The sequence below is a fragment of the Lathyrus oleraceus genome, chromosome 6, assembly GCF_024323335.1.
Source record: "Lathyrus oleraceus cultivar Zhongwan6 chromosome 6, CAAS_Psat_ZW6_1.0, whole genome shotgun sequence".
Classification (NCBI taxonomy): Eukaryota; Viridiplantae; Streptophyta; class Magnoliopsida; order Fabales; family Fabaceae; genus Lathyrus; species Lathyrus oleraceus.
Genome location: NC_066584.1, coordinates 87,508,684 through 87,532,666, shown reverse-complemented (window position 1 = coordinate 87,532,666; position 23,983 = coordinate 87,508,684). Strand labels below are relative to the sequence as shown.

General features: G+C 37.1%; 2 protein-coding genes across 2 annotated transcripts; one reads left to right on the top strand and one right to left on the bottom strand.

Annotated features, from left to right (window-relative positions):
• Positions 1 to 2,440: 2,440 nt before the first annotated feature.
• On the top strand, positions 2,441 to 6,590 carry LOC127098234 (cellulose synthase A catalytic subunit 4 [UDP-forming]). Its single transcript, XM_051036772.1, has 10 exons — positions 2,441 to 2,750; positions 2,898 to 2,967; positions 3,112 to 3,226; positions 3,343 to 3,955; positions 4,077 to 4,214; positions 4,356 to 4,481; positions 4,595 to 4,807; positions 4,900 to 5,295; positions 5,377 to 5,727; positions 5,816 to 6,590. The coding sequence occupies exons 1-10, from the start codon at positions 2,448 to 2,450 to the stop codon at positions 6,392 to 6,394; spliced, it is 2,904 nt and encodes a 967-aa protein (XP_050892729.1). The 5' UTR covers positions 2,441 to 2,447; the 3' UTR covers positions 6,395 to 6,590.
• A 214-nt stretch (positions 6,591 to 6,804) lies between these two features.
• LOC127098235 (protein JASON) lies at positions 6,805 to 8,927 on the bottom strand. The gene is made up of 4 exons (XM_051036773.1): positions 8,645 to 8,927; positions 8,326 to 8,447; positions 7,198 to 8,233; positions 6,805 to 7,120 (listed from the first exon to the last, which is right to left on the bottom strand). Exons 1-4 carry the CDS (start codon positions 8,708 to 8,710, stop codon positions 7,034 to 7,036), a joined length of 1,311 nt encoding a protein of 436 aa, XP_050892730.1. The 5' UTR covers positions 8,711 to 8,927; the 3' UTR covers positions 6,805 to 7,033.
• Between the last annotated feature and the right edge of the window lie 15,056 nt (positions 8,928 to 23,983).

Here is a 23,983-nt window from a genome sequence, read left to right as displayed (position 1 = left end):
ACTACTCTAGTATGGGTCACGAACTCAACTATGGCGGTAGCGCTTCATTGTAGGTGAATCATCAATGTGGGTTAAGGCCACGCGTTCGGGTAGCTAGGGGATGTGGTACCGGAGGTCGGTTAGGTCATCCCGGTCAACGACATTAATCTTTATGATATTCGTATGTAAACTCATATTAATATTAATATCAATTGTTCTGATTTCGACTTTTATCTAAAATATATATTGTTTTTCAAAAAAAATACGCAATACACAGAGGCGTCAGACCAATTGGCGTCTCCTCTCTTTTTTTACACATGGGCACCAATTGGATTGGCAACACCAGGTGCACTAGTCAATCCAATTGGTGTCACCTCTTTAACTTAGAGAGCATGCGCTAATTCATCTGGCGCCACCTCTTTAAAGTGGGATAGTTTGGGAATTAATCTGAAAAGTGGGTTATTTTGGAAAAAATTTTGAAAAAGTGGGTTAGTTGAGTAAAAATTCCGACTTATGTGCGTACATAAATAAATGTTGTGTGAGAAAAATATACATAAAGGACTTCTATAGCGTTGTTTGAACAATTAAAGGATCCAGTTGGTATCTTTTAAAGTTAAGGGACCAAAATGGAATTAGAGATAATGTTAAAGGACCAAAAATGATCTTTTGTCTATTTTTTAAGAAGACTAGTGAAATAAATGTGTCTATCTTCACCGATACTTATTAGGCAGGTTTAGTCACAGATAAAAGATCAACATCTGGATATTGTACCTATGTTTGGTGTAATATTGTGACATGGAGAAGGAAGAAACAAGGAGTTGTATCAAGAAATAGTGCAGAAGCCGAGTTTAGAGCCATGTCTCAAGGTATTTGTGAAGGATTATGGTTCCTTGGAGTCCTATATTAGGAGTTAAGATAAAAATTGAGCTTCCATTAAAACTACACTCTGATAGTAAATCTAGAATTAGCATAACTCATAACCCAATTCAATATGACAGGACCAAACATATTGAGATTGATTGATACTTCATAAAGGAGAAGTTGGATGCTATAATCATATGTCTATCTTTTGTGACTTCAAGTCAGCAAACTGCAGATATTCTGACTAAAAGCTTTGCAAGATCTACCTTTGAGAATTTGATAGACAAGTTAAGCATGATAGATAAGATTCGGGTTGAGTCGATTGACCTCTAAAGGGCCAACACTCAGAATATTTGAGTTTCAATCCAAATGGATTATGAAGAATCACCACTGTCATAGTTGTTTATCACATTTGCGGGTATATTCTATATGTTGTCCATTATAAGAATAAAGAAATAAAAAATAACAAATTGCAAGGAGGAGGATGATAACTGGTACATGAAAGGGGGTGAAGTGAGGAAACAGTTAAGTTAAAGGAAAAAAAAAATTTGGAGATGATAGTGAATTAGGAAACGCGTAACCCAGATAGAAAAAGAAGATGGTGGAATCAAAGGTCAACAGAGCTCAAGGAAGGAGGAAAGGGCTTATAGAGAGAAAGGTAAGTCTCAGTTTGCAAGAAGGTATAAAAATCGTTTAAACGACCAAAATAATCTTTATATAGTAAAGTAAGATGTTTAAATCAACGACCAGAATGAAAGAAAATGGGAAGATGAAAAGCAATAGTCAGATCTCACCTTAAAAATACAACGACACTTGAGTGAACTCGAGCACCACACCCTAGCCTACGAACCTAGGGTCATGTGTGAGGAAATTCTTTGAGACGTCTCAATGATGAGACTAGCATTATTCATATTATATGGATCTCTTTCATTTCACCATGTAAAGATCCCGACATAGAGGATCCGGCCCTGGTTTCTAAAAGGATTCTCGTATGTTATACCACGATAAGTCTTGGGGATAACTGTTCTTGTTCGGCCATAAGCCCAATATGATATAAGCTTAATTATCATGTGTCATATATAAATCATCACGTGTGCGGTCTAAGATATGATTATGACCATAATTCACTCCATTCCTTTTTGTTCACACACTGAATTGAGTTTTGAGTGTTAACCTTACCATCCTCCACATCACCACATCCAGATTTCACCTCATTAATTTACCGATAATTCTAGTTCAATTAGGGAAACATTTAACGAAAACTATATAAAATGAAATAGTTAAAAGGTAGCCACTTTTAATTATTGGCACTAACAAGAACAAACATGCTCTAATTAACTTTTTATGCTTAACAAGTTATCAATGCAAGTGAAGTGGATTTTCAGAAAATTGCCGAAAAGAAAACGAAAAGGACGTAAATAGATTTGTTCACTTTCCTTTTGATATGTTAACAACCCACAGAAAAAGAAGTTAACAATAAAAGATACCAAAATTATAATGTGCCAACTTAAAATTGACAGTGATGTTAATTTCCATCAAGTACTAATCCAATACAACATTAACAAACAATATGCATATATGCATCAGCTTTCAACATACATGCATGCATGCATATTATGCAGAAAAACCAAAGTAGCATTGGCAAAGCAATCATCCCATACATTTCAACTCAAATCTATGACCTCTCAACTCTCATTAATGTGCCAAAATATTTTGATGGTTACTTTGATATTACTACGTTCATGCATTTGATTCTCTTTCCTTCTTATAATAACACCCTCCCTCACTTCCTCTCTCTACAATCTTCAGCTCCACAACCTTCTCTTTCTGCTATGGCCTCAAAAGCTTTAACCACTGGTTCTCACTCCCGAAATGGATACCGTTTCTCAGTCTTTGATGACTCAGATGAGGTATTCACCATGCTTCTTCTTCTTCTTCTTCTTACACTTTACTTTAATTGTTTCTGTTACATAAAACTTTTATAACTGCAACTTGAACATGAGAATAATGAATATGAGATGAAGGCTTTGTTTGATGTTGTGCTGTGTCTTTTCCAGGAAAATGGAGACTGCAATATTCAACAGCAAAGGAAACATAATGATCGTGCTTTCTCTTTGGCTGGAAGTGGTGAGCAATGGGCATTTTTTTCTGTTAACTTAATTTTGGAATGAAAAATAAAGTTGTTTGTTATGTTTTCACACAATGGTTTCTCCTTCTGGAGCTTTCTGATATTGAAATAATTTTTGCATGATTTTCTGAGCTGTTTTGTAGTAGCTAGTAAGGATTTTGAAGAGCAGAAACCATTCAACTATAATGAAGAGAAAGGGAAAGGAAATCAAGAAAAGAGAAGTCTAATGAGCAATGACATAGGAGAGGATGAATTCCTGTAACTTGTTTTCTCTCAAATACTCTATCATTGATTCAATGCTACTACTTTATGTAAATTAGAATGCATTTTCTTACTTTATGTGTTTCTTTAATTCTATTCTCATGATCTTGTAGTTTGGCTGAGTCGAGGCAACCATTATGTCGCAAAGTACCAATTGCTTCGAGCCTAATCAATCCATACCGCATAGTCATAGTCATGCGTCTCGTCGTCCTAGTTTTCTTCTTCCACTTCCGCATCACAACTCCTGTGCATGATGCATTTGCCTTATGGATAATCTCCGTGATTTGCGAAATATGGCTCTCTTTGTCTTGGGTAGTAGACCAATTCCCCAAGTGGTTCCCAATGACTCGCGAAACTTACTTGGAGCGCTTGTCCATGAGGTTCGAGCGCGAAGGGGAGCCGAACCTTTTAGCCGCAGTTGATGTCTTTGTTACCACTGCAGACCCTTTGAAGGAACCACCGATAATAACAGCAAACACTGTTCTATCAATCTTGTCTGTTGATTATCCCGTTGACAAAGTTAGCTGCTACGTCTCCGATGACAGTGCTTCCATGCTTCTCTTTGATACTTTGTCACAAACTTCTCAGTTTGCAAGAATATGGATTCCGTTTTGTAAAAAGTATAACATCGAGCCAAGAGCTCCCGAGTCTTATTTTTCTCAGAAAGTTGATTACTTGAAAGACAAGGTACATCCGACATTTGTAAAGGACCGCAGGGCTATGAAGGTAGATACTACATAGATAAGCAATCAAATATGTTTTTTTTTAATATAAATTATTTTTTCATATTGATGTTGTTCTATTTTTCCATGTGAGGCTTAAGGTATTTTCCTTTGCAATTATGCAGAGAGAATATGAAGAATTCAAGGTGAGAATTAATGTACTTGTTGCAGAGTCTCAGAAAAAACCAGAAGAGGGGTGGGTGCTGCAAGATGGTACTCCATGGCCTGGGAATAACACTGACAATCATCCAGGAATGATTCAGGTTTGCTAATTTCATTAACCGAAAACAACTTAGGACATGTGATAAGCTATTTTCATAAGCTCTCCCAAATAGTTTAACAAGTGCTTATGTCAGTATATCAACTTAAGTAAGTCAGTCCAAACATGTCATTTGTGTTTGTAGGTGTGTCTGGGAAGTGCTGGTGCTGTAGACATTGAAGGCAAGTCACTGCCACGGCTTGTGTATGTTTCGCGCGAGAAATGTTCTGGTTATCAACACCATAACAAAGCTGGAGCAATGAATTCTCTGGTAAGTAGTTTAAACTTCTAGTATATAGTTTTATTCCATTTAGTTACAAAAACTTGATATTATAAAAACTGTTTATTTAGTATAACTCTTGCAATGCTTCATTTCCTCAACAGCTTCGAGTTTCTGCTGTGCTTAGCAATGCACCTTTTGTGTTGAATTTGGATTGTGATCAATACATCAATAATAGCAAGGCTATTAGGGAAGCAATGTGCTTCCTCATGGACCCTCTACTTGGAAAAAAGACAGCTTATGTCCAATTTCCACGAAGGTTTGATGGCATCGACGACAGTGATCGATATGCTAATCACAACAGTGTGTTCTATGATGTAAGGGATATTTTCCTAAACTCCAATGCAAGTTCCAATCTAATTAACTGACATTTAACTCTTGCCTTGAATTTTTTTTTCCTTGTTTGTAGATCAACATGAAATGCCTTGATGGAATTCAAGGTCCAGTTTATGTTGGCACTGGATGTGTGTTCAACAGACAAGCATTATATGGCTATAAGCCACCAACCGAAAAAAGGCAGAAGACGGGCTTTTCATGCTGCTGCTGTTGTTCTGATGACTCTCGGTCAGAACTTGACTTTGAAGAGATTGATGATGTTTTTGAAGACAGTGATGAACAAGAGAAATCGTCCTTCATGTCCCTCAAAGTTTTTGAGAAAAAGTTCGGAGAGTCGCCAGTTTTCATTGCTTCTGCCTTGATGGAAGATGGTGGACTTCCAAAAGGCACTAATACGCAAATACTGGTGAAAGAAGCTATTCATGTTATAAGTATTGGCTATGAAGAGAAAACTGAATGGGGCAAAGAGGTAATCGAACAATACAATTATACAACAAGAATATACATTTCATGATTGTTGACCAAAGTGTCTTTCATCCTTTCTTTGCAGATAGGGTGGCTTTATGGTTCAACCACAGAAGACATCTTGACAGGGTTTAACATGCATTGCAGAGGATGGAAGTCAGTTTACTGCATGCCGGAAAGAGCGGCTTTTAAAGGATCTGCTCCTATAAACCTATCAGACAGATTACATCAAGTTCTGAAATGGGCTTCAGGTTCAACTGAGATTTTCTTTAGTGGTTATTGTCCATTGTGGTATGGCTATAGTGGAAAACTTAAATGGCTTCAAAGGCTCGCTTACACGAACCACGTCGTTTATCCGTTCTCTTCCATCCCTCTTTTGGTATACTGCATGATTCCGGCTATCTGTCTTCTGACCGGAAAATTCATCCTCCCCACTGTAAGTTCATCAGAGTAAATTTACGATAGGAAAACGACAATGAGGATATTAGATTCATGTCTAATAACAAAAGTTATCTTTTGTGCAGCTAACAAGTCTTGCAAGCATTTGGTTGATGGCTCTATTTATTTCCATCATTCTAACTTGTGTGCTAGAGCTTCGTTGGAGTAAGGTTAACATTCAGGACTGGTGGCGCAACGAGCAATTCTGGGTCATTGGAGGTGTTTCTGCACACCTTTTTGCAGTGTTTCAAGGCCTCCTTAAAGTTGCAGGACTAGACACTAATTTCACCGTGAGAACGAAATCAGCAGACAATGCTGCATTCGGACAGCTCCATGTCTTCAAGTGGACCACACTCCTCATCCCACCAACAAGTATTGTAATTTTGAATATGGTTGGAATTGTGGCTGGAGTCTCTGAAGCTATTAACAGTGGCTATAACTCATGGGGACTTTTATTCGGGAAGGTCTTTTTCTCTTTCTGGGTTATTGTTCACTTGTATCCTTTCCTCAAAGGTCTGATGGGAAGGCAAAACAGAACTCCTATCATAGTAGTTCTGTGGGCAACACTTCTAGCATTGATTTTCTCGATGATTTGGGTTCGAATTGATGTTTTCTTGCCCAAGAAAACAGGTCCTGTACTTTCACAATGTGGGATAGAATGTTGAGGTCGTAGAGAAGCGAGGGTGGCGATCTTCTCATTTCAACTGAAGATCTTTGTGTCATTGGAGTATTTACCTTTATGAGAAAGCGAAACAGTTTATGATGATTCATCATTTAGTTGAAAAGTAAAGATTGTTATGTAACATATGATGGTATGATTTCTAGTCATAATTGAAGCATAATATGATTTATGGTGCAAGAATCATCGGGTTAATTAAAATATTAAAAGTAAAGATTGTCTTGTAACATAGTATAATATGAATACAGGAAGTAAAAGAGTTATATGAAACTTAATGTGGCCTAGAATAATATGATATAATAAGAATGAAAATAGGCTGAAAAATAAGGCACAAGCTACAAACTACAAACTATAAGCTCAAAATGTGGTCTTGCCAAACAGCTAAGGGACAAGCTATAACCTCAAAATATGGTCTTTCCAAATACCATAATTGTACCTTTAAAGCCAAGTATATTACAAGAACAAATCACACATTACATCACATCTCATCCATACAAAAGAATTAAAAAATACACTCCAAACACAATATAATTCTCATAGGCAACATCATTGTAAACTTTTCTAAGCTACACAGGGAACACAAGTAGAAGCAGCTTTTCCAGCACCTATCCCAAAGGAGCAGAAATTAACATGACTCACTAACATCATCTCTATTCATTGCTTTCTCTAGCCTTGTCTCAAATGGAGTTGTGTGCCAATTCACCTTCCTATCCTGCACAACCGGTTAAATCCAAATAAGAACTCACATTCAAACTAATGATTTAACAGCTTATTTCACTTCGTCTTTACCTCTCTATACTTGCTAGTTGTGTTTGGAATTCCTTTAAAGGACGAAGCTGAGCCAGAATCCTCAGCAAAATGCCAATAGGACCCAACTGTTCCTATAATCGGCATATCATCTGGACTATGACAAGGAGACTTTCTCGGGGACGGGGTGGCGGAGAATTGCTTAATCTCTTCCTCCGTTAAAGCACCTAAAATAGGCCTATCTTCGAGGCTCATCACAGAATTTGATCCTTGATGTGAGCTGCTCCTATCATGAGTACCAAAACTACCACCAGCATGCAAAGTAGTCTTGTTAACCGGTGTAGTCTCTGATGCACCAAGCCAATTTGAAAGGCTAGCATCAACTGCAATTTCCGTGTTCGACTTCTTTGGTGTGTCGGATTCTGAGACTTCCTTAACACCAAATGCAACCTGTGATTCAGGGTTGGAACAAACATAATTCTCTTTCTGAGGCCTTAATGTTGGTCTCCTTCTAGCCTTAACAGCTTTCCACTGAGAGAGATTTTCAACCGGGTTCAACACAGGATGAACATAACCACTTCTGTCTCTAGCATTAGGGTTGAATCCAATAGCCTCCACATCCTTTTCACAAATAGGAATAGGACTCTCCACCTCCTCAGAAAACACATGATCAACATCATCTATCACCCTCGACTTTGAATAAGCCATATCATCTTCTTCCAACTCCACACCCAATTCATCACACTCTTCTCTAACTCCATCATCCTCATCCTCATCACTAAGATCATCAACCCAGTCATCAATTTCTTCATCTTCCTCATCACTATCCCTGCAATTCTGGTACCTATGATTAGAAGGGTAAGATCCAGTTGAAGTGACAGAACTATCTTCAGAAGAAAATGACTTTGATTGAGTTGCTTTAGCCGAACTTTCTTCCTTTCCACCTTCTTCAGCATCCTTCTCAGGCAAAACACCTTCAGCATCCTTCTCAGGCAAAACAGATTCATATGTTTTCACATTGGAATCAAAAGTCACTTTCTTTTTAAAGCCACCACTTAGTTCCTCTTCAGTTTTATCCCTAAACACACACACAAAAAAAACAAGAGATTCATAAAAATAAGAAGCATCCAAAAATAGAAAGGATGAATGAAGATAAAAATCAATGCTTACTGGAGTTGTTGTAGTGAAGGGCTAACAAGGGTTTCACTTTGGGAGTGAACCTGAACCTGAACCTGAAGCAAAGGTAAAGGTTTTACTACACTTTGTTGATGTGGCTCGCTACTACCATTTTCCTGCAACAGATTAAGTTATAGGGTTAAAAAAATTCAAAACCTTAGCTCTATTTAACTGCTGAGAAAACCTAGGAAGCAAACAATGAAATAAAAATCTGATATATAAAATCAAAGAAACAAAAATAGAAAATCTTGAGATTCTTGAAGATGTTTTGATGAACAAAACTAAAAGGGTTTTGAAAACTGAAAACACTTACTTGAACATTGGGGGTGAGTTTTTTGTGCTTAGAGGAACCAAAGCAAGCGAAAAAAGAACAACCCATGAAGAAGAAATGGCTCAGAGAAAGAATGAGGTTTGGTTAACGAGTGACATGAAATAGAAGAACGAGAAGAAGAGCGTTTGGTTAAGCTTGGTTGATGGGGTAGAGTCTGTAGGGACAGAAACTGTCAATAGACATGTTGAAATGGTGGAAAAAGCTAAAAGTTTCAAAAAGTTTTACGCAATTTCCCAATATTATTTGTTTAAAATTGAAACTAACCGTTACTGGTCTTTGTTCTTTTTTAATTAACTTATCGAGGAATTTATTGTTATTATTTAATGATTCATGATGATGATTTCGTATCTCACCATTAAAAAGAAGAAACGGTCAGATGAAAGCTGTCTTAGTCTTCCGCGGGGACAGCTCACCAATGGTTTCCTACACACTCACTCAATTAGAATAGAGGAACTATTACCAACACTTTAACATGTCTCTTTATAATCTCAACCTAAATGTTATTAACATTCATAGATAGTGTAAATTCTATCTAAACCTTCTTATTTTATTTTATGCATCTAGTCTTTGATACAAACATTATCAATGACAAGTTTAATCAAATTGATTTCCTCACACACACCCTTATAAATCTTGTATGCTTTATATCTAGAATCTTACGATTGATCTAGATTGAAGTATTGATTTTTCATATTTGATATCTAGAATGTTATTGATCTTAATTGGAGTATCGATAATAGATGATGAAGTCAACAATATACTATCATTATAATACGAGATTCAAACTTGAAAAATGAATTTAAATCATAGTACGATCAAGTGTTTCTTATCTCTGGATTTTTGTTTTTTTAATTTTAATTTAAATTTTCATCTTTTTAATATATTTTAGCTTTTTACTAAAAATACAAGTGTTTATGTTTAACATCAAAGAGTATATTTTTTATTGATAACAAAAAACTAAGTGCAGCTGACAAGATCATGTTAAGTTTTCAGAGGTCTTGTGTAGGTTAACCACACACTAAGATGGTACTCACTAGTAGAAACACTTCTCATTTCACTCTTTTAGGAAAAATTCCAGTGACGATCGAAGAAGACGTGAGTCTAACTCCCCTCTTGAATCCCTCGTCAAAAACCCATAAGAATCTTTAATCGATGGGGTGACCTCTCAATCATAACTCGCATCAACGAGCAACCATTTGTATGTTGGGAAAGTTTACTTATAACTTTACCTCTCGAGGGCAAAAAAGGTGATTCCATCAAGTCTCTCATCATCGTCGGTGATCCACTAACATTTGACAAGGTTTGTTGCTTTCTCTCGAGGGAATACCCTTGTGGAAGTCTTCTTCTTGATAACTCATCATCTAACAAGAGGCACCATATGTCGTTCTAGATGACTAGTTGGTCAACAATGTTCTAAATCACCATATACTGGCACAACATTCGATGCATGGTGGTAGACCAAAGGAGCTTACGTCATATCATGTACATTAAATTAGACCTACAATCAACAGTACAATCATAGCAAGGGGGAACCACCAAGAGTTCAATGAATAAGTCCATTACAGGCATAACCATTAAACTGATCACTAAGGATCATAAACTTTGAGATATTCTCAAATACTTTGCCTTGATCATAATGATTGACATTTGCCATCATTTTTAATGCTTGGATCAAAGACTTCATAAATATTTGTATATTAGAAGTACAATATTTCTTTGTAGAGCTTTTACTAATAATTGTTAAAACTCCAAGCTGCAAAGCATACTTGCAAAATATTAAGGTTTCACCTTTGATTCTCATATCTTCTTAGGCCCAAGTGCATTAGATACAGAAGATATAAGGTTGTTACCTTTAGATCTTTTCAGTTTATCAAAACAAAATGGTTCTAAGTGTCATATTCTTTTACACTGTGTGCACTTATAGACTGAACATTTCTTATGATCCATGCCTTCCTTAGGTTTTCTATGCTTTATAAATCCTAGATCATTCTTATCTATGGAGAATCTTTGACTTGATAAAATTAGGTCAAGCTTCTCTTTCCCTTGAGTGAACTTTTCTAAGGTCTCACGTAAATTAGTTATTTCTTTTATAAGGGAATTACGCCGCTTACATTCTTCTTTCGGGTTTCTAAGTTTAGTTATTTATATTTCGAAATAATAATTTATTTCCTTAACAAATATTAGTGATTCCTTAATACCTAGGGTATATTCTCTTAGCTTGTTATTTTCTTCCACTAATTTACCATTCATTCTATATTTGTGCATAAGATGGTTTGATATCTGGAATAGTATATGCCTCGTAGGTTGCTTTTAAGCATATTTCATCTTCTTTCTTGGAAGAAGATTCTCTCGTATTTCTTCCCGAGGTTGATGTATCTCCTCTTCTTCTTCGTTCGAGTATTGAAGAAATTTTTTCTTATTCTTTGTCATTCCTTGATCAAGAGGCTCCTTCATTTGATGTTGAGTCTCCCGAGGATCGTTCAACTACAAAGTATGTTCTTTCGAAGGATTGCACAGGAGTTGTATGATATGAGTATGATGAGGATGATAATTATTCAGTTTGTATTCCTTCATCTTTGAAAAATTGAACTAATTCATTCAATTTCTTTAAAATTTCCTTCTTTCTTGATTTTTCCTGAAATTCATGAAGGCTCACATCTTTTGATTTAAGAGTTGGGTTAAATTTCAAATTCTTAATACTTAGATGTTTTTTAGTGATACTATTTCCATCTTAGTTCCCAAAAAATTTTAATTTTGAAAAGCACTTAGGAGTAGTATCTTTATCTTCTTTGCCCCATATGTTCATATTCCCTTATTCGATATTTGGGGCAACTCCATATATCATTTCAAGAGCATCTTATATTTTCTTGGCGATTTTACAATGCTGAACATGATAAATTTTAATATCATCTAGAGGCATTAGTATAAAATTCTTGGTTTTGAAATCTATCTCAAATTTTTTCTTTTCCTCTTCGGTCCAAAGGGAATAGGGTTTATCTATTACTTCATCATTTTCATGATGAGTAGGGATAACCGGACCATTTACTATTATTACCAAAAAAAATCATGATTTATGCTTTGTAAGAACATGCTAAACCTAGCTTGCCAAATATCAAATCTACTGTTTTTGAAGAGTGGTTGTTTGTTTAGAAAATATATCTTGTCGGAAGTCATCTTCCTCCTGATACGATTAGTCCTTAAATAGGAGTCAGACTCTGATGTCACTTGTTGGACTCGAGACTTCACTCACAATAGGGGGTGAAATATATGAATTAGAGAAACTTAGTTTTGAAAAAAAATGGAAATAAAATCATATTTTAAACACATTTTTGAATACTAAGCAATGGAAATAAAATGTTGAATTTAAAAGGATGGGGAAAAGAAGAACACCAAGAATTATAGAGGTTCGGTTAAAACAAAAGGACATACTCCCCGCCCAAGAATTGATCTTGAGAGTTTCTAATAAACTTAAGAGATTTTAATAGGATATACTCACGAACCCTTTATACAAGGAATAATGGTTGACCTCCAGTCAAACAATACAAGACTTCGAAATATGGAATTTGAGTATTCTCTTCCAAACAATAGATTGAAGTGGTTAGTCTTCTTTCTGTATAGTAGATAGAAGTGGTTAGTATTTTTTCCACGAACAAGAATGTTGGAGCGGTTAGTCTTCAAGTTCTTAACCTTGCAAGCTTTTATCACGGGTTGAGCTCACGAACCTTAAAACTTGGTTTTACATGGGCTAACCAATAACTTCGGAGATTTTAATACTGAGATAATCTCGAACCTTATCCAAGCTTTTACCATGGGCTAAGCTCTAACCTAATTTTAGTTTTATACCCGAATGACCAAGAACTTAAAGAGATTTTAATACGGGTTAATCTCGAACCTAAACTAGAGTTTGATCACAGAATCCCCAAACCAAAACTTTTAACGGGTTTAGATTATAACCCACAAATAATTCCTAATTGGATAATATTCAACCAAGGTATAAAACAATTTTTTGGTGAATTTTACAATTCTACCCTTCTAAAACTACAACTTATTCTCACTTATAAAAAAGACTTTCTCATATAAGCACTTCAGCTATAATTTTAGTGAGAGAAAGTAAAGAAAACATTTAGAGATAGTGAGTTGTCTCAAAACACTATTTTGGATGAAATGAAATGAGGGAATGGACATCTATTTATAGGCTAGAGGTTGGCTAAAAAAGGAATTTCAAATAAATGCATTTTATGACAATCCAATTGATTAGCAAATGATTCCAATCGATTAGATATTCAAAATATAATCGGTTGTAAGTTCAAAATAGGAAGGAAAAGATATCTAGCCATTTCACATCATCAAGATGTTATCCTAATCGCTTGGGACTCAATTTTGATCCAAGCTAACGGATTAGACAAAGTTCTATTTGATTAGATAAGTACAAATTGTGCCCACAGCTATTTTGACAACTCCCAATTCATCTGACATAACTTCAAGATATTTTCTTGGTAAAATCAGTTTGAAAATATATTTGTGTGTGTATGCTTTAGCCATGCATTTTTACGATAAAGCACTTATGTTTTACAATTGGTTCACTCACTACTAATATAGGAGGACTTCTTAGCACTTCAAGACTTTGTCAAATGCTTTCTCTTTTGTAGACACTTACTTGAGTAGCTTGAGATTATGCTTTAGTTATATTCCATTTAATTTCCATCATCTGATAGTCAAGTCCATCAAACCCTAATACTTAGGTTTGCATCTTTATCCGTTTAACCACTTATGTTTGACTTATCATAAGACATTAGTTGTCATCATCAAAAGTTGATGTCCTTGTAAAAGCATATCACCTGCAAAACAAGGTTTCATTGTTTATTCATTTGATATAATCAATTTGTCCAACTTGATATACCGTAAACTTTTTAAGTACATTTGTAAATCTCTCAGTCGATGAGCATAATCTCTTTTATGCTGAATTTTCTTCCGCCAAGCAAAATAATATATATTTTTGAAACCTTGATAAAAAAAATTGAAATGATTTTTTAACTTGGGAGGTCTATTCAACCCCCCCCCCCCCCCCCCTCACACCCACACACACACCTCACCCCCACCCACCCTCCTAGATCGTTTATAGTCCATATTACCACCCCCAAAAAAATGATAAATAACTGGCTCACACGCCATCTTGGTATTTAGCCACTCCAAAAGTCGTGATGAGTCTGCCCCGCGTCAACCTCGAACTAGATTTTCACCAGGGGAATTGTAAGGGGTACTGAACCTTGGTCGAGTACGGTCCCTAAAGACGTTCAATAAACTTCGAGTATAAACTCATAAGGAAAATCGAATTCCTGGGAAACTGGATTGAGACCATAAAACAATATTGCAAATCATGTAAAAATAGTAAGAAATATATTTTATAAATATTTACATTACAGGATGAAGACGAAAAAGATCTTCCCGTCCAAAAAAAAAGAGGGAGTTAACCCTCCTGGATCACTTTCTTCACGTTAATAACCAACTGGTTGAAACAAACCGACCTCAAGAGATATGCTTAATGGAATATGTAACACCCCGAATTAAATAAGAGGATTATTTAAATTAAGTTAATAATATATTTAATAATTTAATTAAATAAATTGAATTATTGGATTATTATTATTATTATTATTTGGAATAATAATTATTTGGAAAACATATAAGTTGGAATAAGGAAAAAGGGTTTCATTTGTTGGTAAAGAGTTTTCACGTGAAACAGAGAAGCGGCTGAAAAGTGAAAAGTGGAGAAAGGGCAAAGAGGAGGAGCTAGAGAGCAAAGGTTGAAGAACGGAAAAGCTTGAAGCTTAGAGATTGCCGGATTATCTCAGGTAAGGGGGGTTTATCGTCGTTTGATGGGTATTATAGATTAACATGTCATGGGTAGTGATAGCCGTTGAATTGACCCTAATACCCCAAATATTTAATAACAACAACAAATATATATATATATATATATATATATATATATATATATATATCAGAGTAATCATGCACCAAGGGTGTCACACAACATTTCACACCATAAAACTGTCATGCTCTTTATTTAATCAAAATAAACATCTTTGCACAATTCGCAGCGGATAAAAATCAACCAACCATTCAAAACATATAACGTTTTACAGGTAAAAAGGTTCAACAACCAACAATAAAACAATTAAAACATCCCGTCCCGATGTTACATCTATCAGAGCACGACCCACTAAGTAGACTACACTAGACTCCAAGCATTAGCTTCTACTCAACTCATTGCTCGTTACCTGAAAAATAGTTGTAAGGGTGAGTTCCTCAATCGATATAACAAACATTATAAATTATCATGTTATGTTAAGTAAATTTACACGTTAATCACCCTAATCATATCATGCATTCAGTAACGGCACATCAACTCAAATGTCATACTCAATAACAACGTAAAATGCAACTCAATAACAACATAAAATGCAACTCAAATGAGACTCGACTCGTCATGCATGTGGTACCAATCGGAGTAAAACTCCCAACTTAAAATCATTGCCATTTTAGTGGGCATCAAGGCATAAGCCTTCAACTTTCAACTTAAAATTTTGCCAATCCAGGCCAACGTGGTGTGAGCAAAGCTCCGATTTTTGCCAATCCAGGCCAACGTGGTGTGAGCAAAGCTCCGACTTAATGCATATGAAATGTACATGGCATACACGACTTTACAATTCCGACAACATAATAATAATAGCAACACAACAAGGTTTTCAACATAATCAACTTATAATCAACTTTGGCTCATCAAGCCTACAACTCAGTATTTTCAACAAAATCAACTTATAATCAACTTTGACTCACCAGCCTACAACTCAGTATTTTCAACAACTTTAACACCACTTATCAACATTTTTATATCAACACTTCATAACATAACCCAACAGAATTACTCATCAAAATTAACGATAATAGGCTAATCACCAATTATGTTCACAACATTAAAATACCATTTTTTTTTATTTCCAACAGTGTTAACCGGTTAACGCCCTGGGTTAACCGGTTAACGCAGGACAAAATACACTTTCTGGCAAAACGCAACAGTGTTAACCGGTTAACGCCCTGGGTTAACCGGTTAACGCAGGCAAAACAGCACATTTCCACAAAATATAACAGTGTTAACCGGTTAACACCCTGGGTTAACCGGTTAACGCAGACAAAACAGCAGTTCCTGCGCTAACACAAGGCAGAATGCAGAATTCTCCGCATTTTCCGCCGTTGGAGGACTTCCGGACCTCCGATTCCAATTCCGTAAAAAGCTATACGTTCGGAAATTCACAACTAACCCAAACACATATTCAATTACAGCCTAAACACAGTTTCATCCAACGTAATTTCACAGCATTCATAATCCCAATTAGGGTCAATTCAACGGCTATCACTACCCATGACATGTTAATCTATAATACCCATCAAACGACGATAAACCCCCCTTACCTGAGATAATCCGACAATCTCTAAGCTTCAAGCTTTTCCGTTCTTCAACCTTTGCTCTCTAGCTCCTCCTCTTTGCCCTTTCTCCACTTTTCATTTTTCAGCCGCTTCTCTGTTTCACGTGAAAACTCTTTACCAACAAATGAAACCCTTTTTCCTTATTCCAACTTATATGTTTTCCAAATAATTATTATTCCAAATAATAATAATAATAATAATCCAATAATTCAATTTATTTAAATTAAGTTAATAATATATTTAATAATTTAATTAAATAAATTGAATTATTGGATTATTATTATTATTATTATTTGGAATAATAATTATTTGGAAAACATATAAGTTGGAATAAGGAAAAAGGGTTTCATTTGTTGGTAAAGAGTTTTCACGTGAAACAGAGAAGCGGCTGAAAAGTGAAAAGTGGAGAAAGGGCAAAGAGGAGGAGCTAGAGAGCAAAGGTTGAAGAACGGAAAAGCTTGAAGCTTAGAGATTGCCGGATTATCTCAGGTAAGGGGGGTTTATCGTCGTTTGATGGGTATTATAGATTAACATGTCATGGGTAGTGATAGCCGTTGAATTGACCCTAATTGGGATTATGAATGCTGTGAAATTACGTTGGATGAAACTGTGTTTAGGCTGTAATTGAATATGTGTTTGGGTTAGTTGTGAATTTCCGAACGTATAGCTTTTTACGGAATTGGAATCGGAGGTCCGGAAGTCCTCCAACGGCGGAAAATGCGGAGAATTCTGCATTCTGCCTTGTGTTAGCGCAGGAACTGCTGTTTTGTCTGCGTTAACCGGTTAACCCAGGGTGTTAACCGGTTAACACTGTTATATTTTGTGGAAATGTGCTGTTTTGCCTGCGTTAACCGGTTAACCCAGGGCGTTAACCGGTTAACACTGTTGCGTTTTGCCAGAAAGTGTATTTTGTCCTGCGTTAACCGGTTAACCCAGGGCGTTAACCGGTTAACACTGTTGGAAATCAGAAAAATTGGTATTTTAATGTTGTGAACATAATTGGTGATTAGCCTATTATCGTTAATTTTGATGAGTAATTCTGTTGGGTTATGTTATGAAGTGTTGATATAAAAATGTTGATAAGTGGTGTTAAAGTTGTTGAAAATACTGAGTTGTAGGCTGGTGAGCCAAAGTTGATTATAAGTTGATTTTGTTGAAAATACTGAGTTGTAGGCTTGATGAGCCAAAGTTGATTATAAGTTGATTATGTTGAAAACCTTGTTGTGTTGCTATTATTATTATGTTGTCGGAATTGTAAAGTCGTGTATGCCATGTACATTTCATATGCATTAAGTCGGAGCTTTGCTCACACCACGTTGGCCTGGATTGGCAAAAATCGGAGCTTTGCTCACACCACGTTGGCCTGGATTGGCAAAATTTTAAGTTGAAAGTTGAAGGCTTATGCCTTGATGCCCACTAAAATGGCAATGATTTTAAGTTGGGAGTTTTACTCCGATTGGTACCACATGCATGACGAGTCGAGTCTCATTTGAGTTGCATTTTATGTTGTTATTGAGTTGCATTTTACGTTGTTATTGAGTATGATATTTGAGTTGATGTGCCGTTACTGAATGCATGATATGATTAGGGTGATTAACGTGTAAATTTACTTAACATAACATGATAATTTATAATGTTTGTTATATCGATTGAGGAACTCACCCTTACAACTATTTTTCAGGTAACGAGCAATGAGTTGAGTAGAAGCTAATGCTTGGAGTCTAGTGTAGTCTACTTAGTGGGTCGTGCTCTGATAGATGTAACATCGGGACGGGATGTTTTAATTGTTTTATTGTTGGTTGTTGAACCTTTTTACCTGTAAAACGTTATATGTTTTGAATGGTTGGTTGATTTTTATCCGCTGCGAATTGTGCAAAGATGTTTATTTTGATTAAATAAAGAGCATGGCAGTTTTATGGTGTGAAATGTTGTGTGACACCCTTGGTGCATGATTACTCTGATATATATATATATTTGTTGTTGTTATTAAATATTTGGGGTATTTTAGAAGGGTGTTACATTAGTGGTATCAGAGCAGGTCGGTCTGTCCGGCCAGTTGTCGTGTCGTTACTGTCTAACAATTGTGTAATTGTTACTAGTCTAACTTTTAAGTTGTGTTGTAGTGATAAGTTGAAATGGCTGGAAGGAATGACGCTGCAATGGCTGCCGCAATGCAAGCGATGGCCCAAGCTGTGCAGAACTTGCCAAATGCTGGTGGTGATGCTGGATCACGTAGCTTGGCGACTTTTCAGAGAGAGAATCCGCCGGTGTTTAAAGGGAAGCATGATCCAGATGCAGCCTTGGGATGGTTGAAAGAGATTGAGAGAATCTTCCGTGTTATGGATTGCACTCCAGCTCAGAAGGTTCGGTATGGTACTCACATGCTAGCAGTCGAAGCTGATGACTGGTGGCTAGAGACTCACGAGAGGTTGACCGTGGCAGGTGAAGCCATTACTTGGGATGTATTCCGTAGGGAATTTCTGAGAAAGTACTATCCGGAAGATGTCCGTGGTAAGAAGGAAATTGAGTTCCTTGAACTGAAGCAAGGAAGCATGTCTGTCACTGATTATGTTGCGAAATTTGTGGAGCTGTCCAAATTTTATCCTCATTACACTGGTGCTGGTGCTGAATTTTCAAAGTGCATCAAGTTTGAAAACGGACTGCGCTCTGAAATTAAGAAGGCTGTTGGGTATCAAAAGATACGCATTTTTACTGAATTGGTTGATAGCTGCAGGATATTTGAAGAAGACAATAATGCTCATTACAAGATTGTCAGTGACCGCAGAGGCAAGCAACATCAAAATCGTGGCAAGCCGTATGATGCTCCAGCTGGAAAAGGGAAGCAAAGAGCTGCTCCGGCTCAGAGAGCTAGTGGGGGAGGTGCTCCTGCTGGTATAGTTTGCTTCAAATGTGGTCAGGCTGGTCATAAGAGTAATGTATGCACTGCTGAAGTAAAGAGGTGTTTTCGCTGTGGTAAGATTGGTCATGCAATAGCTGATTGCAAGCACAAGGAAGTGATTTGTTTTAATTGTGGCGAAGAAGGGCATATTGGAAGTCAGTGTCAGAAGCCAAAGAAATCTCAGACGGGGAAGGTGTTCGCATTGACCGGAACTCAAACCTCCAGTGAGGACAGACTTATCCGAGGTACGTGTTATATTAATGGCTTTCCTCTTGTAGCTATTATTGACACAGGTGCGACTCATTCCTTTATATCTTTGGATTGTGTTGTGAAACTTAAGTTAGAGGTATCTGAGATGTTTGGTTGTATGGTGATTGATACTCCTGCGAAGGGTTCAGTGACTACTACTTCGGTTTGTTTAAATTGTCCTTTGAGTATTTTTGGCAGGGACTTTAGAATGGATCTAGTGTGTCTTCCACTAGTGCAGATTGATGTTATTCTGGGTATGAACTGGTTGGTGTTTAACCGAGTTTCTATCAACTGTTTTGATAAGAAGGTGGTCTTTCCTGAGATTGAGGAGGGAAAGAGTTTGTTTCTATCAGCAAGGCAAGTGAATGAGGAAGTAGCAGATGGGGCGGAGTTGTTTATGCTGCTAGCGACTCTGGAGGCTAAAGATAAACTGGTGATTGGCGATCTAGCCGTGGTGTGTGATTTTCCTGATGTGTTTCCGGAAGAAGTGAATGAATTACCACCAGAGCGTGAAGTGGAGTTCTCGATTGATTTGGTACCTGGTACTAGGCCGATATCGATGGCTCCGTATCGTATGTCTGCTGTTGAGTTAACTGAATTGAAGAGTCAGTTGGAAGATCTGTTGGATGAGAAATTTATTCGTCCGAGTGTGTCACCGTGGGGTGCACCAGTGCTATTGGTTAAGAAGAAAGAAGGTACTATGAGGTTGTGTGTGGACTACAGGCAACTGAATAAAGTGACGATCAAGAATCGGTATCCTTTGCCGAGGATTGATGATTTGATGGATCAATTGGTGGGTGCGAGTGTGTTCAGCAAGATAGATTTGAGATCTGGGTATCATCAGATACGTGTGAAAACCGAGGATATTCAGAAGACTGCTTTCAGAACAAGGTATGGACATTATGAGTATTCTGTAATGCCTTTTGGTGTGACTAATGCGCCTGGAGTATTTGTGGAGTACATGAATAGGATTTTCCATCCGTACCTAGACAAGTTTGTTGTGGTGTTTATTGATGATATTTTGGTGTATTCGAAATCTGGAGAAGAGCATGCTGAACATTTGAGAGTGGTTTTAGAAATTCTACGAGAAAAGAAGTTATTTGCTAAATTGTCCAAGTGTGAATTTTGGTTAGAAGAGGTAAGTTTTCTTGGTCATGTGATTTCAAGAGGTGGTGTTGCTGTTGATCCTTCTAAGATAGAAGCGGTATTAAGTGGGAAGCTCCGAAGTCTGTTGCTGAGATTCGAAGTTTCCTTGGTTTGGCTGGTTATTATAGGAAGTTCATTGAGGGATTTTCTAAGTTGGCGTTACCATTGACGATGTTGACTAGGAAGGGGCAAGCGTTTGTTTGGGACTCAAAATGTGAAGGAGGTTTCCAAGAGTTAAAGAGAAGGTTAACTACTGCTCCTATTCTGATATTACCGAGTCCGTCGGAATCATTTGAGGTTTACTGTGATGCTTCATTGTTGGGTTTGGGTGGTGTGTTGATGCAGAATAAGCAGGTTATAGCTTATGCTTCAAGACAGCTGAGGGTTCATGAGAGGAACTATCCGACGCATGATTTAGAGTTGGCAGCTGTGGTATTTGTTCTGAAGTTATGGAGGCATTACTTGTACGGGTCAAGATTTGAGGTTTTCAGTGACCATAAAAGTTTAAAGTATTTGTTTGATCAGAAAGAGCTGAATATGAGACAGAGAAGATGGTTAGAGTTTCTGAAGGATTATGACTTTGGTTTGAATTACCATCCGGGTAAAGCAAATGTAGTGGCTGATGCATTGAGTCGGAAATCATTACATATGTCTATGCTAATGGTTAAGGAATTGGATTTAATTGAGCAGTTTAGAGACTTGAGTTTGGTGTGTGAGAGTACTCACAATAGTGTTAAATTGGGAATGTTGAAGTTAACAAGTGGTATTCTGGATGAGATCAGAGAGGGTCAGAAATCCGATATGCTTTTGGTTGATAAGTTGACTTTAGTGAATCAAGGTCAAGGTGGGGAATTCAGAGTTGATGAGAATGGTGTTTTGAAATTTGGTAATCGGGTGTGTATTCCGGATGTTACCGAACTTAAGAAGAGTATTCTTGAAGAAGGACATCGTAGTGGTTTGAGTATTCATCCTGGAGCTACGAAGATGTACCATGATTTGAAAAAGTTATTTTGGTGGCCGGGAATGAAAAGAGAAATTGCGAGTTTTGTTTATTCTTGTTTGACTTGTCAGAAGTCGAAGATTGAGCATCAGAAGCCGTCTGGGCTAATGCAACCGTTGGCTATTCCAGAGTGGAAGTGGGATAGTATCAGTATGGATTTTGTTTCTGGTTTGCCGAGGACAATTAAGAATTTTGAAGCTATTTGGGTGATTGTTGACAGATTGACAAAGTCGGCTCATTTCATTCCGATCAGAATGGACTATCCGTTAGAGAAATTAGCTGAGCTGTATATTGAGAAAATTGTAAGTTTGCATGGTATTCCGTCGAGTATTGTTTCGGACAGAGATCCTAGATTTACATCGAAATTCTGGGAAGGTTTGCAGAAGGCTTTGGGAACTAAGCTGAGATTGAGTTCTGCATATCATCCGCAGACTGATGGTCAGACTGAGAGGACGATTCAGTCACTAGAGGATCTGTTGAGGGCTTGTGTTTTGGAAAAGGGAGGTGCTTGGGATTGTTATTTACCTTTGATTGAGTTTACCTACAACAATAGTTTTCATTCGAGTATTGGTATGGCACCGTTTGAAGCTTTGTATGGTAGGAGATGTCGGACACCTTTATGTTGGTATGAGTCCGGTGAGAGTGCTGTGGTTGGACCGGAGATTGTTCAACAGACTACAGAAAAGATTAAGATGATTCAGGAGAAGATGAGAATTGCTCAGAGTCGTCAGAAGAGTTATCATGACAAGAGAAGGAAGTCACTTGAGTTTCAAGAGGGAGATCATGTGTTTCTTCGTGTTACTCCGATAACTGGGGTTGGTCGAGCTTTGAAGTCAAAGAAGTTGACACCTCGATTTATTGGTCCTTATCAGATTTTGGAGAGGATAGGAGAGGTAGCCTATCGTATCGCTTTACCGCCGTCACTTGCGAATTTGCATGAGGTTTTTCATGTGTCTCAGTTGAGGAGGTACATTCATGATCCGTCGCATGTGATCCAAGTAGATGATGTACAGGTGAGAGATAATCTGACTGTTGAAATATCGCCTATGAGGATTGAGGATCGAGAGTTGAAGCAGTTGCGGGGTAAAGAGATTGCCTTAGTGAAGGTAGCTTGGGGAGGACCAGCAGGTGGCAATGTGACTTGAGAACTGGAGAGTCAGATGAAAGAGTCTTATCCAGAGTTATTTGCTTGAGGTATGTTTTCGAGGACGAAAACTCTTTTAGTGGGGGAGAGTTGTAACACCCTGAATTAAATAAGAGGATTATTTAAATTAAGTTAATAATATATTTAATAATTTAATTAAATAAATTGAATTATTGGATTATTATTATTATTATTATTTGGAATAATAATTATTTGGAAAACATATAAGTTGGAATAAGGAAAAAGGGTTTCATCTGTTGGTAAAGAGTTTTCACGTGAAACAGAGAAGCGGCTGAAAAGTGAAAAGTGGAGAAAGGGCAAAGAGGAGGAGCTAGAGAGCAAAGGTTGAAGAACGGAAAAGCTTGAAGCTTAGAGATTGCCGGATTATCTCAGGTAAGGGGGGTTTATCGTCGTTTGATGGGTATTATAGATTAACATGTCATGGGTAGTGATAGCCGTTGAATTGACCCTAATTGGGATTATGAATGCTGTGAAATTACGTTGGATGAAACTGTGTTTAGGCTGTAATTGAATATGTGTTTGGGTTAGTTGTGAATTTCCGAACGTATAGCTTTTTACGGAATTGGAATCGGAGGTCCGGAAGTCCTCCAACGGCGGAAAATGCGGAGAATTCTGCATTCTGCCTTGTGTTAGCGCAGGAACTGCTGTTTTGTCTGCGTTAACCGGTTAACCCAGGGTGTTAACCGGTTAACACTGTTATATTTTGTGGAAATGTGCTGTTTTGCCTGCGTTAACCGGTTAACCCAGGGCGTTAACCGGTTAACACTGTTGCGTTTTGCCAGAAAGTGTATTTTGTCCTGCGTTAACCGGTTAACCCAGGGCGTTAACCGGTTAACACTGTTGGAAATCAAAAAAATTGGTATTTTAATGTTGTGAACATAATTGGTGATTAGCCTATTATCGTTAATTTTGATGAGTAATTCTGTTGGGTTATGTTATGAAGTGTTGATATAAAAATGTTGATAAGTGGTGTTAAAGTTGTTGAAAATACTGAGTTGTAGGCTGGTGAGCCAAAGTTGATTATAAGTTGATTTTGTTGAAAATACTGAGTTGTAGGCTTGATGAGCCAAAGTTGATTATAAGTTGATTATGTTGAAAACCTTGTTGTGTTGCTATTATTATTATGTTGTCGGAATTGTAAAGTCGTGTATGCCATGTACATTTCATATGCATTAAGTCGGAGCTTTGCTCACACCACGTTGGCCTGGATTGGCAAAAATCGGAGCTTTGCTCACACCACGTTGGCCTGGATTGGCAAAATTTTAAGTTGAAAGTTGAAGGCTTATGCCTTGATGCCCACTAAAATGGCAATGATTTTAAGTTGGGAGTTTTACTCCGATTGGTACCACATGCATGACGAGTCGAGTCTCATTT

Coding starts and splice junctions, on each gene's coding strand:
- LOC127098234 (XM_051036772.1), top strand. CDS start 2,448: ATGCATATTATGCAGAAAAACCAAAGTAGCATTGGCAAAGCAATCATC. Junction 3,227..3,342: donor ATAGGAGAGGATGAATTCCT/GTAACTTGTTTT, acceptor ATGATCTTGTAG/TTTGGCTGAGTCGAGGCAAC. Junction 4,808..4,899: donor ACAACAGTGTGTTCTATGAT/GTAAGGGATATT, acceptor CCTTGTTTGTAG/ATCAACATGAAATGCCTTGA.
- LOC127098235 (XM_051036773.1), bottom strand. CDS start 8,710: ATGGGTTGTTCTTTTTTCGCTTGCTTTGGTTCCTCTAAGCACAAAAAA. Junction 8,234..8,325: donor CCTTCACTACAACAACTCCA/GTAAGCATTGAT, acceptor GTGTGTGTTTAG/GGATAAAACTGAAGAGGAAC. Junction 7,121..7,197: donor CAACTAGCAAGTATAGAGAG/GTAAAGACGAAG, acceptor CCGGTTGTGCAG/GATAGGAAGGTGAATTGGCA.